The sequence below is a fragment of the Cupressus sempervirens genome, chromosome 6 (assembly GCF_028749045.1).
Source record: "Cupressus sempervirens isolate cs-2001-9-10 chromosome 6, ASM2874904v1, whole genome shotgun sequence".
Lineage (NCBI taxonomy): Eukaryota > Viridiplantae > Streptophyta > Pinopsida > Cupressales > Cupressaceae > Cupressus > Cupressus sempervirens.
In genome coordinates this window covers 186,670,728-186,689,262 of record NC_143123.1, presented here as the reverse complement: position 1 = coordinate 186,689,262, position 18,535 = coordinate 186,670,728, and the positions used below count along the sequence as shown (strand labels likewise).

At 37.1% G+C, this 18,535-nt stretch overlaps 1 protein-coding gene across 2 annotated transcripts in view; it reads right to left on the bottom strand.

Moving 5' to 3' along the window:
• LOC149551872 (uncharacterized) overlaps positions 1-14,629 on the bottom strand; it is a 32,887-nt gene extending 18,258 nt beyond the window's left edge. The window contains exons 1-2 of one of the 2 annotated variants that reach the window (XM_089787371.1): positions 11,993-14,629; positions 9,481-10,277 (exon numbers count right to left, since the gene is read on the bottom strand). In XM_089787371.1, coding sequence (XP_089643497.1) covers positions 9,913-10,277; positions 11,993-14,609 — 2,982 coding nt within the window. In that variant the 5' untranslated portion in view covers positions 14,610-14,629 and the 3' untranslated portion in view covers positions 9,481-9,912. Of the gene's footprint in view, positions 1-9,480; positions 10,278-11,992 lie in introns of those variants that run through there. The other variant, XM_089787372.1, reaches the window with a different exon arrangement.
• Positions 14,630-18,535: the final 3,906 nt, after the last annotated feature.

Genomic DNA, 18,535 nt, shown 5'->3' with positions numbered 1-18,535 from the left:
AAATTGAGTTTCCTTCAAATTTTATTTTGAGTTCTAAAAGTTGTTGGGGCCTACTCCAATGTAATAAAATATGAATAATAATATCCTAGGGTTAGTTGGCCTCAAAGTTTAAAGGTAAAATTAGTAGAACCTTCTTGGGTTGTTAAAAGACAATTTTGGAGAGGTATATAGTGGCTCTGTTAAAAAGTAAAGTCCACCAGGATAATTGAAGGGGGGGTGAATATGTTATGCAATTATTAAAACATTTATCAACCTTATTAATCCTTAACCATGTAAGCAATATAACCAACAACCATAAGAAGATACACATACACAATAACACCAAAAATGTTAACTAGGGAAACCCTTGATTGGAGGGAAAACCTTGATGGGGATGGTACCCACAAAATGATGTACTAATATAATGTTCCTTGTAAAAAGATGAACTATGTTAGGAGCCAATGAAATACATTCAATGCATATCAATCCATGTTAAGAGACTTTGAATCCCTATTAGGAGTTGTGCCAACCCTATTAGGAGTTGTAGAAGGTAGATGGACCCACTATCCAAACAGCTTCAAGGGCAAGATCACCAAACTCACTATCCAACTGGTCTTTGTATTATTCCTTGCAAAATAATAAAATGATATAACTTGAACTCCTTTGTCCTCTCGACTAGACTAGACTTTTTCAAATCTCAATAACAAATTTTCTAACCTTCATCCAATAATCCCTTGGATTTCTTACTCACATTTACCAAATACTTCGCATATTACACTTGAATCCACACTTCATCACAAGGAAAATAACCTTCCTTTATACTATATCCTCAAAATAATTCCTTGATTCGGCCTTGAGGCTTTCCCAATTAATTATAATAGGACCTCATTAAGACATTACAATCATTTTGCAATTGAACAACATTGTTGGCTCATAGTCTTTACAACTTCTCACACGTGTGACCTCTAACCTTGTGCACTCATTGATGTCATCATCAAGTTGTCTACTATCACTTTCTAACTTCGCTCATCACGATTCTATCCATGTTAAGAAATGCAATCCAAACATCAGAAACCACTTCTCTGATCTGGTTCCTCCACCACCTTCATGACTTTGTGGACTCTGCTAAAGGCCGACACAAATACCCTCACTTGGCATATTGCTCTTCAATTGCTATTACAGACTCTGATCTCGCATCTAGGGCTCGTTGTTGGTACACTCAATCTACTATCCTACTAAGATTGGTCAGCACAAACATCAACTATCTCCCTCCCTACCAGTTCTCACAGGACACTCCAACTCACCTCCTCCCCTCTCGGTAGGAGCTGAACAAATATATCAAACTTAACATCTACAGATAGTATATTATCCGGACCTGGTTCAATCCTTCAGGGGTTTTCCACCTGAGGATGGCATTCTATGCAGAACACTTCTTGGATATTCGAGACAAGATCATTTGGCGCCCAGACTACTTACATAGACAGTGGACCCATGCCCTATGTATCTCTCTTGGCTCCTTTCGGGCGGGCTCTCACCAACTCCGAATTAAGATCGACCACCATATAGATAGAAAGGATGGGGTTTGTAGACTTTGTACCATGGTGAAGGCAGAATCTAAGACCCATTTCCTTTTCAAATGCCCCCTATACTACGAGATTAGAGGGGGATTCTATTGTAATGTCCCATTTTTTTGGAGGAGTTAATTATAAAGTTATCAATTAAAAATATATATATTACAAGGTAACTTTATAAAAAAAAAAATTTAAAAAATCTTCTAGAGGTTGCTGGAAGAAGCGGAGAAAAATTAAAAAGGAGGCCGACCTATCAAGGAAAAAAGAATAAATAGGCATTGAGGGCTCATTGCCTATCATCAAGTTTTATTATTGAATTTTTGTTGATGTGCATTGTGGAGCCTAAGGTTTCTGCAAGTAGTCACAATTGGCCATTGAGAACGAAAACTCTCAATTGGTACGCAATTTTGAGGGTGTGAAAGATCACCTGAATTATTACAACTGTGGGAAGGAGATTTCAGTCCTTTCACTTGTGCTTAATTGCTAGTTTGGAGTTTCCAGTGGAGTTGCACTTTCACCATATCATCTTCAGCATTCAATCTCCACCATTTGATCAATCCAGGTTCTTCATTTCAATTTGTAGTTGCAACAAGTTCTCAATTGTATACAGCCAGTTAGGGTTTCTCTGTAATGTGCTATGTCATAATGTTTTGGTGCTGAAATTTGCCATATCATTTGTAAAAACATTTGGTTTTTCATTGAATGAATACATTGGCACTATTATTTCTTTTATTTCAGCAATATATTTTAGCAGTGTATTAAATTTAGGGTTTTGTTTAGTGGCCTATTGGTACGGGTCATTACATCTATTGTTTGTTTAGAGAGTGCAAATCCCTCTCGGACTTGTTCAGGTACACAGATCAGCATTGCCTTGTGCTCTATCTTCATGAAGCCATACATGTTCGCAACCACTTTGCAACTATCTTTTCCCACTGGTCGGACCCAAGTACAGCTTCTCATGTCCTTCTCGCTCTCATCTCCTGCCCGAGGTATGAAGCGATCATATAGTTTCCCTGACATCAGCCACTCCATATCATTGAAACCTCGTAGTGTTCCTCTCTGCCAGCGACACTCCTCCCACAACACTCAGCAACAAAACAGAGCCCCTAATCACCCCTGTCCTTCTCATTCATTGTTATCCTTCTTCCCTTGGAGGAAGGATCCCTAAACCCTAAACCCTAATCATGTTCAAGGTGACTCAGATTGCTCTCTTCTTCATCTTCTATTTTAGGTTTTGTGCTTGCTCTTTTATCAACATCTTTTGGTGTTCTGTTTGGGGCTATCTTCTTGGTTGTAAGCTCTCAGTCCCATAGACCCATGTTGTGGTCTCTTGTTGGACATTAATATTATCTTATCTCATCTCATGTACTTTGTCTGAACGTTGTCCTCTATAATTCTTGAATAAATCTCACATGTCTTTGACTCTCTGCACACGCACTTGTCCAATTGATCAGGACACAATGTAGAACATATCATTAACTGCGCTTGACCTCATCGTCAATTCACAGTCTGTATGACCTCGTTCTTTGTCTGCTGCCTTGTCAATCTTTACAGAAACAATACTATGTTGACATCAATAACAAACATTGTCATGAATGCAACATGTCAATCATGCTAACCAACTCTTCAATGCTTATGATACTCCCCAAGAGGAATACCATCAACATTCATACTAATAGACTCTAGCTTGCAAAATATCTCAAAGGATAATTTTATTTTTGTAGAGATAATAAGAAAATTTCATGTTCTTGCCAATTGTTGTTATTTTTCTATTTTGTTGTATTTGTTTGTGTTAATAAAGGGAGTACCCTTCATCAAACATAGTCATTAGATTCTTATCCACCTATTCCTCATCCTTTAGTCCTATACATCATATCATTGCTCCTCTACTCACATCCTTTATACATGATCTTTCCATCTCATATAGCTTTATACATAGTCCTTCCATCCTTAATTATATTACCTCTAGTGATTGGCATTTCACTCCTTTACAACATAGTCCTTGGATCTACATCTCCCTATCTTCATATCCTCCAGTCCTTCATATCCTATCACTATCCATCCAGTCAATCCATCTATCTCTTGTTCAAGACTATCTTCGTCCATTCATCATTTTCCTAAGCAATTGTTCTCCCTATTCAATTTGGTCATGAATTCATCTTTTATCCACCATCCAATTTTGTCATATTTGATCAATTTTATCCTCCTCTCATCCTATCCAATCATTTATCCTTTTTTCATCCCTATAATCCAAAAATACCGAATCAATCCAATCAAGTGCAATCAATCCTAATCATGTAATCCAATCTTGTAATCTAGCACATAATTAATCCATAATCTTGATCCAAATGAGTTAACGATTCATTGACCAACTTTTAATCAAATCAACATCATGGGATGCATCCTTCTCAATCCTTGGGGTATACATTGTTCTTATTATTAACATTGCAATCCTCGATCCATCCATCTAATAATTGAGTTTCAACTTAACTAGAAGAAAAAAATTGATTTATTTTTAGTTTGTTATGCATGACTGCTCATTGCTTATATGTGTTATCATTCATTGCGTGTATCATGGTCTTTGCATCCTATTGCCACAAAGGCATCATGATCTCCCACATCATGTTGTCATAAGACATATGTTTGCACTTGACCTCTTTTATCATGTACTTGACACATTGTCATCTTAGATCCTCATAACTTGGTGCATAACTTCCAATACAATATCTAATCTAGGTTGTTCACATCATCGCACCATGGTTTTCCTCCCTCCATCTTCTTATCCTCCATCTTTTAGTTATTGTATATATTTCGAGAAACCACGTCATTGGAAACTACTTGTCATCTCAAGGGGGCATACCATTATCTCATCACCATCCTTCCTCATGCTACCATAAGATCAGTGTATCATGTTTCTAGTCCCTTAACCCTTTCCATCCAATATGTTTTATTGTTCATTGATATAACATCAACTCTCAAAGAGGGAGGAAATATAGACAACCTAAATTTTCTTCACAACTTTATTAATGTATTTACTAATTGTTCTTCTAAACCTTATTATTTTTGAAAAAAAGAGGGATCAAAAATATTTAAGAAAACAAAAGTAAAAAGCAAAAGGCCCTAAGACCAAACACAACATCAATAGCTAAGAAAAAGATTCTCTAATTAACAACCTAGAAACCCATTACATATTCTTGTCTTCAAAAACTAGTCCCTCTCATGCCTCATCACTTGTCGGAAGGTTTTGAGCTAAATCCACCTCACCTCCAACTATCAATCTTGACCATCCATTTATCTTCATCAAAATCTATAAATTGAGGCCTTTAGTATCACTCATCATCACATCTCCATATGTTATTATTATGGTGTTTGATTAATGAACAACCACATTCCTCCTGTCAACAAAAATATCAATGGAGCAAACCAAATGGAGTAGGGTCCCTTTATTTCTACTCAATTATGCATTACTAGTTAGGATGTTTCCATCATGTATAGTTTTCATCTTCATTGTATATGGATTATCTTCTCTACTCTTTATTGACATGTATATTTCCTTTTGATCCTTTATTGTATCCTTGTCCATGCCTCTAGTCATTATTTTCATGGAATTAATCCACGTTCTTCTAGAATCGTTCCTCATCATAAGTCTTGCCTTAAGCCCCATATGGCGAGTAATGAAACCATTGATTCTTTCCAAGACAAAGAGGAAGTTGTAATAGTTGAATAATCAATGGGTTACCACTACTCATCAGTTTTATTCTAGTTTTGAAGCTATCAAAGTTAGGTGGTAATTTAGCTTCTTAAATCAATCAAGAACTTGTACTTACTAATGTTGACATGGTTTAGGTAGGACTATGTAATATAAAAACAAAAGGAAAGGGGCTTTTATAGTCCACAACACCAGCCATAGTTTTTAGGTTGACATATGGTGACAGTGATAAGGGACTACCTCATACTCCTTTTCGGGAGGTACCTAACTGCACTACAAATGAGGCATACATACCCTACCCCCTAATGGGATTTGAACTTGGGAGGCGTATATGCATTAAGTAAATCTCTACATTGAGGGTAGTACTCAAGATGATCAACAAACTTTTCTTGTTTGATTATGGTTCCATGATGCATGTGCAATCTTGATCCTTCGCATTGCATAAATTGACTATAGCCATATGTTTAGGGGACGGGCTAATTTCCATCCAAAATACACTAAAGACAAAACTAAGTCACTTTTTTTTTTCCAGATTCACGAAAACGTAGTGATTTTTTTCCAAATTTTTTGTTGTTTTTGACTACAAACTATGCAGACCATGAAAATCAAACACTGAAACTTTTACAAAAAATCATGATGTTTTCAATTTTTTGAAAATTGGTCAACTGTACAATTTGGATGGAGGATAGTCGCATCCTATGTTTAGGATAATCATTATCTCATTGCACATTCAATTTTGTTTGCAACCTAATAATGGGTGACATAACTTTTGTATTTTAATATGGATGGCATTAACCCAAGAGTTGACTGGAAGTGTGTTGTATATCATATGAATGTAGGGGTATTGATGTGACCTCTTCAAAGGTCACTTAGACAAGAATGTAATGACAAATTTGTTTTGGTAGTTTGATTGAATGAAGTCAAAACACCCCAAAGTCATTCTACATCTTAAAAATTGATGGCTTGCAAATTGCTTTACTTGAAGGAGACTTATGAGTTCAAAAAAAGGGATAAGAGTGGACTCTACAAACTAGAGTTCCTAGAGCTCTTTAGCTAGTTTATCTACAAATAAATTGGCTAACTCAACTCCCTACATGAAGTAGGCAATATTTCAAGAAAATAGGCAAGGTGGAGACGAAAGGCTGAAATATCTAAATTAGCTTATAACAATGTTTGGACTTAGATGCAAATTGAATAGATGTTTAAGGTGGATGAAGATGAGAAGATTTATTTTCCTAAAATCCAAAAGTGACAAAGAATGTTGATGAATTGATAATGAAGTTTCAATTAACGTAAACAAAGTTCCACAATTTGTAAGAATCTGATGATGGATCACAGAGTGCAATCCGAAACATTGAAGTTAAAAAACTACTACACAATCAAATCGAGAAACAAATATGATAATGAAGTTTTACTCAGAATTTTGATAATAGATAGAACTAACGCCTAGGTATTTCTAAGTCTGTGCTAGGTCTGCCTAGACCAAAAAAGGTATAATTTTTAGAATGGTTTGAAAATCTCAAGAGACTAATCCAAAATTACAAAATATCGATCAAAAGTATCAATATAATAATCAATAGTTCCCCGTGACCTATGTCTCTTTACTTCTTCCCCGGTATTTCTTCTTTCTCACTTAGTCCCTGTCTTTGGACTGGGAGTCAACCCCCCTCTCGTTGTGCTTAGACTTTATATCACATCCTCACATTTCTTTTGATTCCCTTCTTGTAATTTGGTTAGAAAGTAACACCCTTAGGCGTTTCATGAACTCCCCATAATTTTCCCGTGAACTCCTTGATATTCTGTTCTCCATCTAATACTATCAATTCCTCTTCAATTTATAATGAGCTGCACTTTCTTTTAACCTCGGTGTCAAATGAGTTCAAAAGAAGTTGAATCTTGTTTGTTTGAATAGCATGTTGCTCAAAACAGAACCCTTACCACGAGGCATTATAGCTTCTTGGACATGCTATCTCAGGTCACCATGCACCAAACACAAAGAAACAGGCCAACCTTCAACTCGCTGCTTACCAAATAGCACTTCGGTTCACTTGAGTTGAGATGTTGAATTCATCTCACTCAAATTGGATGAGGATCTATCTTATGAGAAATTATATGATTTTGGGTTGCACAAAATAGCATAGGGAGATTCTCTTCTATTAAAACCCACTTGCATCCTCTATTGAAATGATCCAAATGAGGAGGAATCGTGGAATATCTATTCTAAAGAGCAAAATTGAAATTGTAAAGTCGTGACGAAGCTATTGGTTCATTCTAAAATTGTGAAAATAAATTAAAGAAATGCTTTTTTTTTAATGTTGAATTGTCCGTATAACCCAGGATGATGCTTCTGCATCAGTCATCCTAGGAAAGAAAATCTTTGCGATGCTCATAAAATGGAGTGGAGTAGTTGGACTATTCTTAGGTTGCCCGCAAACTACAGCAAAATCAATCACTTATATAGGTAGAGATAGTTTCTTCCTCCACCTCTTCCAGCACTCAATTTGGACACTTGTCATCCTCCTCCAGCATGTGTTCATCAGTTTCCTCTTCACCCACATGGATTTCACTTCCACCATAAATCGTCTTCCTCTGTCACAAGCACTCTCCTCTCCTCTTCTCATTCATGGGATCTCGCCCACTGCTGACTAATCACCTCTATCAATGTCCTAATTGGATGGAATTGTGTTTGGTTGGATGTTTTTGCCACTTACAAGCCAAGGGATTGAATTGTTTTTGTTGGCTGCTCCAACCCCTCTAACTTAGTTTTGGATGGCCTCCAACACCCTTGTGTTATCCTCCCTAATCCCTGTGATGGATGGTTTTGAGAAGTGAAATAACCAATCAAATAAGGAATGTAAGGATCTATGTCAGGGAAACATGGTTAAGTAGCTCATCCTAAGAAATGTTATCATCACAAGATGTAATTGTCACTTGTGAGCCAAGGGGTGAGTTGTTTGGGTCAAGTGTTGCATGTTCTCAAGCTTAATTTGGTTGAACAGTCTTCCTCTAGGACCTGGATTCCCCTCTTGACAATAATTGATCTAAACAATAATCAAAGCAACCTTTGGGGATTTCCTCTCCCAACCCTAAACATGATTAATTATGGGAACAGAATCATGGATAGTTATGGTGTGATTTACATAAAAAGAATAGGATTATTATTGTTATGTAGATGCTTAACAATCAAGCAACCTTTGGGGATTTCCTCTACAAACCCTAAACATGATTAATTATGGGAATAGAATCGTGAATGGTTATTGTGTGATTTATATAAAAAGAACAAGATTATTATTGTTATGTAGATGCTTATAGTTGTTGATTAAGATCCCTAACACTCAATAATTGGTCTTGTAAAAATTATATTTCAAATATTATCTAATTGTCTGTGCTACACTAAAATCTATGTTGAAAGGGAGCTTGTTAAATGGTAAATTGCATCTTAATTAACCATATTTCTTTTTTTAATTGAACTTGTGACTCGAGGACAAAAATTTAGAACAGTCCCAAAAAAGAACATTGCATATTATTGTTTTCATAATCCATATAAAATACATCTAACATTGAATCTTATCTAATAATTAATTCATTTCCTTTATCTCATGATACAAACGAACATAACAAGATAAAAACTTTTAATCAGTTATCAACAGATGTGACACAATAACAGTATATGATAAGTCCCACATATATTATTTAAATTTACAAAGAAATGAATAGTCGCCCTTGATAATTGTTACATTATGATAATATAATCTTCTTAAAATCAAATCTATTAGAAACGATGGATAAAATACTGCAATGTCATATGCTACGTAAACAAAAATCTCGTAGTACATAATGCATCACACTACAGTGGGTAGAACATTGCAATATAAAAAACTAGGTAAAACTGAATTTCATACCAAACTTGGGGGTAAATAGACTATGCTAACTATAAAATGTTTCGATGTATAATCAACTTTCACACAAATTCTAAGATAAAATACCCTGATAATATACATAAGTACTAAAAATTACAACTCTACATTATGACGAGGAAGAACTGCTGACCTGCTGCAAATAACAGTAATTCTATCTGCCCCAAGGGTCTATTATCTACAACAAGGTAAATGAGCAGCGACTAGGTTTACACCACCAGGGTGCGTGTGCATATATATATATGATGAAAATGCATCTTGTTCATGGATATATATCATGCACAAAAAAACACCAAGTCAAGAGTTTTTGGCAACGAATGAATAATTCAAGGATAGACATCCCAGAACAACAGGCCAAACCAGGGCCTGCGGCAAAGAGTACATTTGCAAGAAATAAGTGCTTCTTACTTTAAGATATAAATCATGAACAAAAAGACCAAACCAGGGTTTTTGGCAAGGTCTATTAGATATACAAGGAACAAGATATCTCTTACTCGTAGATAGAGATCCTTCCCATATTTAAGGACCAGACTTGGGTCTTTGACAACGCGTATCTATAAATATTATAGACAAAATACTTGTTGATGATGGATTTAGAATCTGGACTAAATGACCAAATGTGGGTCTTTAGCATGGAACCCACTTTTAACAGTGCAGTGCTGAACAGCAAGCAAAATAAGTCCAGTTCAAACCACAAAAAGGTAAATTTCAACCTGACATAATGTGAACTTTTTGGTCATTGTAAGGAGATAAACTTGGCATCCTTGCTGAAATCCATGGGCTTGTATTGTTGCAAAGACTCGGGCAACATGTCCAAGACTTTCCTCATTGAAGGTCGGTTGATTGGCAAAGCACTGGTACAGAGGAGAGCTACTTTGAGAACCATAACCATTTCCTCCATGAAGCCTTCTGAAATTCTAGGATCCAATACATCTTGCCAACCATTGTGCTGCTCAACTTTACTGCGCACACATTTCACAAGGTCTTTGCTTTCCTCATATTTGGGATCAACAGGTTGTTTGCCTGTCACCAGCTCCAAAAGCACCACACCAAAACTATAGATATCACTCTTCTCATTGACTTTCAGTGTGTAGGCATACTCTGAATCAAACATAAAAAGGACCAAATCAGGTGACAAACTTCGTATTCCCGGTTGAAATTTGAAAGAAATTACTGCTTATAGGATGAAATGGCTGCATCTATGCGTCAAAGATTTGTCAGAACTGTGATTAGAATTTGGCTCGCCAGACAAAACTCTAATTAGATTTTGGCCTGACGTGCAAAACTGATGATGAGAGATCCTATGATTCTAAACAAAATTTTGTTTAAGAATATCTGAGGGGAATTTTCTACAGAAGATGAGCAATATGAAAAATACCTCCGGCGCTTTTAGGGACTGATACATGTTTGAACCAAAAAAAACCTTTTCCATCATTACTAGATTTCTATCTTCAACAGGAGTAATGCATGGTTCTAATAACACTACTGGTTTGAAATTTTATCCTCAATATTTATTTATTTTTATCCTCAACAGGAGTAATGCATAGATTATCCTATAATTTTGTATTCCAGCAAATGAAAAGACTGAGCTCTAAAGTGTGGATTCCAGTGTAACACCAGCACTGGGGCATGTTGGGGCATGTTGGGTTGACCAGGGCCCTGGGGCAAGTTTTCGGGACTGGGGCAATGGGTCTCAATTTTGAGATGGCAGGAGATGGGCAGAAGACAGCAGCGAGAAGACAGTGGGGCAGGGAGGGGTATTATATATTATACATATAGAACTTGAAATTCTAGTTATGAAATGATGATTCAGTAGACCATAGCAAACTGAAATACTTGAACATAGCAAAATTACAACATGAACTAGAACCATTAAACATTCAACATAGTAACATAGTACACACAATATTAGCATTCAAAAATCAAGAATTCAATAGAAATTCAAATACCCATCCCAACAACAGAATGGTTGCACAATAGCGGAGGTGAGGTACTTGGGTACTACAAGTACCCAATGTGGGAACATCTCAGAAATAGGTACTTAGAGGTTTGAAGGGAGTGCGCAGTCATCGAGTTTCACTGATAAATCCTGAAGATTTAGATGCCCCTCAAAGGCTATCCTACAATTGTGGTTTAGAAGTTTTGCAAATGTTTTGGTCTCCATAGAATTATACATAGATTGGCACTTGGGCTTTGCATCAATTATATTAAACTTAAAAACTCCCACAACCGTGATGTGATTGAATTCAACTTCCCTTATAAGGATTGGAGGATCCTAACCTTGTACTTGGTATGTTACGTTCTAGAGGGCCCTTTAAGTTGAAAGAAAACCCTGGCCCTTAAACAGTCATCTTCAAACCCTAAAAGAAATGTCGATTCAAGCTTACTCTTTATGTTTCTCTCCAAAAAGGAGGCATATTATTTGCTGTTGATGAAGCATAAACCTAACTAGAAAGCAAAGGGGTAAAACATGAAGTGGCTCAAGATGCCCTGAGGCAATGGATGGCTCCGCTGCTCCTCAAAGCTAGAAAATGGTAATTGACCTGGCACGGGGAAGAAACGTTGCAATTATACCACAAGTAGGGTAGACGGAAATTTCATAATTGGTCTTCAACCATGCAAAGAATTTACTTGCTCTCCCGTTCACCTATTGTAGTCGCCATGTAACACTGACTGATATTTTTTATTAACTCTTTATCTTATGGTGTTGTGCTTTAAAAAGGCTTATAGGATCTATGCCATAAAATCTACAGTGAAAATTAAATGATCCAGTTGTTTGTGCAGAGGGAGACGGAAATAGAGACAGAGATACATACCTGGAGCTATGTAGCCATAGGAGCCAGCAATTGCAGACATTAAACCCACTTCTTTCTCATGGTTTTGGATGATCTTGGCAAGCCCAAAATCAGCCACCCGCGCATTGAAATCAGAATCCAGCAGTATATTATTAGATTTCACATCACGGTGAATGATAGGAGGCACGCAATCGTGATGCAAATATGCCAAACCTTGAGCTGCTCCGACTGCAATTTTATACCTTGTAGGCCAGTCAAGAAGACCTGCTTTGGGACCATGAAGTATATCCCCCAAACTACCATTAGGCATGTACTCGTACACTAAAAGATTAGAATCTCTATTTGCGAAGCAGCACCATAGTTTCACAATGTTTTTATGCCTGATTTGTCCCAAAGTCTCAACTTCTGCCTTGAATCCATTATCATTGCTGGCATCCGAAACACTCCAGAGCCTCTTGATTGCCACCATATCACCGCTACCAAGGGTTGCTTTGTACACCTTTCCTGATCCACCGCTTCCAATCACATTTCCCTCGTCTATGCAATCCAAAATTTCATATCCTCTGAACCCCAATTTGTGAAAGGAAGTGAGCATCCAGGCTGATTTGTTGTCCTGCAACATTTCCACATCTCTAGTCCCGCTGTACAAGCGGTATTTTCTGTAAAACCAGGCGAGGCCTAACAACAATATGAACACTGCTAAAGCAAAAATTACAATGAGCAACCATGTGCTCCGGCTGTTCCCTTTTCTGCCATGCCCCTTTCCAGAACAAGATTTTATTGATTTAAAACCATCACCACACAATCCAGCATTACCCAACAAGCTTGACTCGTAAAAACTATTGTGGAAAGCAGCGGGAACCATTCCTGTCAACTGATTATCTGAAAGATTGAAGATATTGAGCTTCAAATTACCCAACTCAACGGGAATCGCACCTTCCAAGGCATTAACGGAGAGATCCAGGTAATTAAGAACCGGCAGCTGCCCTAACTCTGCAGGAATAGGACCCGAAATCTTATTTTTTGATAGGTTGAGCTCGGTCAGTTGACTCCATGATTGTATATTAGTAATAAGGCTACCTGATATCTGGTTCCCCTCAAGGTCTAACTTGCCCAGCTCAATAAGGGAACCCAAGCTGGGGGGCAGAGATCCTGTAAACTGATTATAACTACCATCTATTGCAGAAATATTAGTCGCCTTCCCTAGTTGAGAAGGAAGAGGTCCTGAAAATTGGTTTCCAGATATGTTAAGCTGGGAGAGATTTCTAGCATTTCCAATTTCAGGAGAAATGGTGCCGTTGAACTGATTTTTGCTAAGGTCAAGAAGAGAAACACGGGGAAGCCCCCAAAACGAACTAGGTATTTCTCCACTGAGCTGATTGTTCTGCATTCGCACCCTAATCAGGCTCAAACAATCCCCGTACTCTTCAGGAAGTTGGCCTGTGAACCGATTGTTGAAGAGATTGAGAGTTGTTAGCTTACCTTGTTTGCAAATACCAGAAGGTAGTGAGCCATTTAGAAGGTTATTCACGACATCCAGTGTTTCAAGCGGAGAGTTCTGTCCTAGTTTTTCAGGAAGGGTTCCTGACAACATATTTGTGAACAGTTTCAACTCATAAAGATTTGGGGAATCAGCAATGGCCTCTGGAATGGTGCCTTCTAAACGATTCTCAAAAAGATTTAGGGACGCTAGCGGTAAGGCAGCCAAGCTCTCAGGAATAGTCCCTTCAAGCAGATTCATTGAAGCATCCAATCTTCTGAGAGCAGTTAACACGCTCATATTCCGAGGAATGGGCCCAGTTAAACGGTTACTGTAGAGCTCAATTTGCACTACGTTTTTTAACCGTGTAATGCTATCTGGAATGGCGCCAGTGAGCTGGTTCTGCGACAGGTCCAGATTTGTCAAAGCTAACAGGTTACCTAAAGACTCAGGAATCTTACCCATTAGACGACTGCTGGGCAACCATAGATTCTGCAGCTTTGACAGTTTACCTATATCCTCCGTCAGATTCCAAGGAGAAAATGGATTGTTTGCCAACTTCAACTCCACAAGGTTGCTCATATTCATCAGGAAGCTCGGAACCGTAACATCCAGAAAATTGCAACACAGGTTCAGAGTCTCAAGCCTTCGAAGCTCGCCAAACCCCGGGGGAATCGAACCGGTGAAGTTGTTAGAGGACAGGTCAAGATATTTCAATTCGGACAGATCTGATATAAAATCAGGTAGGTCTCCAACAAAGAGATTCTGTGATAAATCCAGATGCTCAAGCCTCCTGCACATGGAAAGGTTGGGAAACAACTTTCCCCCAATGTTATTGTACGCCAGAGATAAATTCCTGAGATTGGGAAGCCGACATACTACAGTGGGAAACGACCCAGATAAATTACCACTACTCAGATCAACAGCCACAACAAGTTTCGACAACTGGTCGCATGTAATTCCTTTCCATCCACAAGGAGAATCATCAGATTGAATCCAATCGTTCAAAAACACATCAGAACCCATCAGCTCATTTTTCAGCTGCAGCAAAATTAGGCCCTCCTGAGACTCCCCACTCCCCAGAAAAAAGACACCCACTAGAGAAACAAGCCATAAAATCCTGTAAGCCATGGCTATGGCCTCTGCGAAACCCACCATTACTCTTGAACTAATCCATTGCAATCCTCGAGAACACACACCATGACCTGTTCCCGCCCATTCCTCCACAAGGTCCCACCTAATAATGCAATGATATGATATGATATGATATGATGGATTTTAATGATGTCCACGAGACTAAAGTAGTCTATGGGACCCATGCAATCACCCTCTCGAGTCAGGAGCCAAACTAGCAAAGTTTTGGTTAACTTGTCTCTTTTTTTCTGAATTTTGATAATCAAATTCGTTGTTCTCTTCACTTGATCTTCCTCGAATAAATAGTTGAAGTCCTTGTTCTGCAGAATTTTTGTATAATCATATCTGATGTCGTTGTAAGTCAGGCATTCCTTGACAAAGTGTTGCTCTCTCAACTGTTCTCGTATTGCAGAATAAACATGTTATGTCTGCCCACTCTTCCTTTGGAACTTGCCATCTACCTGTTTCACATCGCAGCTGATGTGAACTAGTGCTAATTTGTGTCATCAACATTTTTGCTTTCTAGTTAATAGGTGCCCTTATATAGACCTTTTCATCATGACTAGAAGTGGGATTAAATTCTTTAATGTAATAAGATTTTTTCCGCCTTATGTGTCTTGTCCACAGAATATTGCGAAATTTTTCATTGACAAACTTTTTTATTTCTTTAATGTTATCCGAGCAAGTTTGGATGTTGATATCCCATTTTTGCATCCATTTGTCATTTTGTTTCATCCATGTGTTTTTTCGCCTCACAAGTTTTTCTTTTATTACCAACTTGGGCCAACAATGTGTTTCCAGACCTTGGGTCTTCTTTAAATAGCTTAGCATTCGAATCAATGCGACGGCTTCTAATGGAAAGGAACCCACCTCTGCCAAAAAGATTTCATACGGAACTGTGGTCTTGACTTTAAGATTGCATGTGATGAAGTGTTTTTGAATTCTTTCTACTTGCTGTCATTTCTGTTTGGACATACAACCGCCCCACACTTCACATCCGTATAAAATAACCGGAGTGACCAGCAAACCAAACAGAGTTTTCATGGTCGTCCAATCCCATAATTTTGCGTTCCTACACTTGTTTTGTAAAGAGTATAACGCCTTTCAGCCCCCTTGGATCCTTTTCGATCTGCAAGTATCCCAGTTGAGTTTGTTATGAAAATCAATGTCGAAGTATTTGTACTCTTCCACAATCTCAAGGGGGCTATTTTCAAACAGAAACTTGTCTTGTATGCCCCTATTCTTCTTTAGTGAGAGATCATAATTTTGTTTTGCTAATGTTAACTTGCATTCTTACATCATGACAAAAAATTTCTACTGCTTTAAGTGCTCTTTCAAACCTTTAGCTGTTCTAACAAGAATTATGAGTTAGATCAATGAGATTTCCACAATCCATGCATAAGAGTTCTGGTTTCTGGGTTAGATTGTGTGCAGTTTTTTAATCATCAACGTTTCGGATCATACTACATGATCCATCATCAGGATGCCAGAGAACAAGAAGAACAAACAATGATAATTTTTTTTTTTTTTTTTTTTTTTTTTTTTTTTTTTTTTTTTATTATTATTATTGTTTTATCCTTGTCACCCTTGGTACTCTCAACCTAGCTACCCCACCCCCCCTCCCTCTCTCCTGTGCCCTTTTTTAGGAGTTTGCTACATCTGCATCTTATCATTGTTTGTTCTTCTTGTTCTCTGGCATCCTGATGATGGATCATGTAGTATGATCCGAAACGTTGATGATTAAAAAACTGCACACAATCTAACCCAGAAACCAGAACTCTTAAGAATTATGAGATCATCTGCATATAAGAGCAATCTTATCACGAAGTGGGCCAGCTGCACCCCCTCACCATTGGTCTTGTTTATCCACTCTTCTAACTTGTCAATATAGAGCTCGAATAATGTTGGAGAAAGCAGACACCCTTGCTTAACCCCGATGTTGCAATCTTCTGATATCCCTTCTGTCGTTCTGATTTTAGCTTTGACTTGCTCATATAATCTGTAAACCGCTGACCTAAGTTCTTTAAAGACTTCCAACTCTACCATACGCATGTTCCTGCAGGAAAACGCACGTTCCTGCAGGAAAACGCACGTTCCTGCCATACCTATGATCTCTGACCAAACATAACCCTCAGTATGTGGGTTTTCAAGAAATGGAACTAAAAACATAACCCATCAGTAGCAGGCTGTACAGTATTTCACCAACTATAGCGACATTTTGCTACCTAGCGAGAACTCGACCAGCAATTTCTACGCGGTGAGAACACAACCAAAAATTTCCACGCTGCATAATACAAAAAGATTTATGCTCCATGACGTACGCGGGACCAGACCTGTCGGTCATTGACTTAAAAGACGTAGTATACTGTGCATCAGTCCTCGATAAGGTCTCCAAGTGTCGAAATCAGTAAAATCAGTGGGGAATTTGGGGCAAATTATTCATCATTAGTTGTTGAAACTGCTTCCCAGGTGGCTGAATCGTGGCATTAGCACGCTGTTCAATGAATTGAGAAAGGCAGAGAGTAGGATATTATTATAATATGATTTGGGGGCCTTACCTTACAGAAAAAGAGGATTAGACCCCACTTTCAAATTCTGTAAATGTGACTGGTTTCTTTCTCAAGCATACTGTTCTTGGGACATAAATCTTCAAGATTTGATTCCTCACCCACCACCAGTCACCATAGTCAAACAAAAGTTAACAATTGACGTTTGATTTGAAGCTCGGTGACTTGGATGATTGCGAGGAGGGAAAGAGAGAATTGGAAAAAAACGCGGAGAGAAATAATTTTTCTACCTATTTAAAATGTGAGGAGTCCACATTCCATAAGCAATATCAAAGTAGAAATTGAACTTCTAGAAGCAATTTTATGCTGCCGTAGGCATAATAGGATTTTTAGATTAGACTTAGGTTTTCAAAAGCAATTCTTTATTTGGGGTAGGCTTATAGATTAATCTTAATTTTCCAACAATTATTATTTTTAAGAGAGTACTATATAAAATTTATATTAAGTATAATATAAAATAGTGAATTGAAAAGTGATGGGCTTCTAGATAACAATATGACATATTGAAAAGGCTAATGGACTTCTAATCAATATAATATAATACTAATCAATTATATTGAATAGTTGGGTAATCAAATTATTAAAGTTAATATTTAGGCGCAATCAAATAATTGATTTAATGATGTATTATTCAAATTTTATATTGGAAAAAGATGAGATAATTTGGAATGAAAAGGAATACTATCAAATTTCATTTAAGTTGGATGATTATTAGTTTGTAAAGGAAGTATACTGTTGTATTCATTTAATTCAATTTTTCAATTAAATTGACCAACCAACTCATAGAATTTAAAAGATTAAATGAAATTTCTAATGTTTATATATTTTTCTAATTTTTTATAATTTAATAAATCACGTATTTCATTCATTCTATTGGACCTTACTATTTTCTGTAGGGAGAAAATCCAATTTTCTTAAACAAATTTTTTTTAAAAATTCCAACAAGTATATCATCCATTAATTTATTTTTTTATATTCAACAAAGCAAATAAAAGAATTACAAACAAGAGCTCTAGAGAGCTTTAGTCCCGCCTTATGCAAGAAAGAATAGAATGCAAAAGTTTTAAGGTGAAACATGTTTGAAATTTAATAACAAAACATATATTGACATTGGATAGTAAAATGAGGTTCTGTGCAAACAATGTTGATGATTGAAAGCATGGCCAATACTATTCATATTACATGATTTTATCTGACTCAATACAAACCTTGGTGTATATATTGTCTTTATGTCTAAGAAGCTAAATATTATTATGTTGTGTTCAAAGGAATTAACTCAAGAAATACTACATGCACTAAAAAGTTGATTGGAAGACATTTGTTTGTATATCCACCTTTCACTCCCCAAGATTTCGATTTGAAATTTTATCTTATTTATTAAAA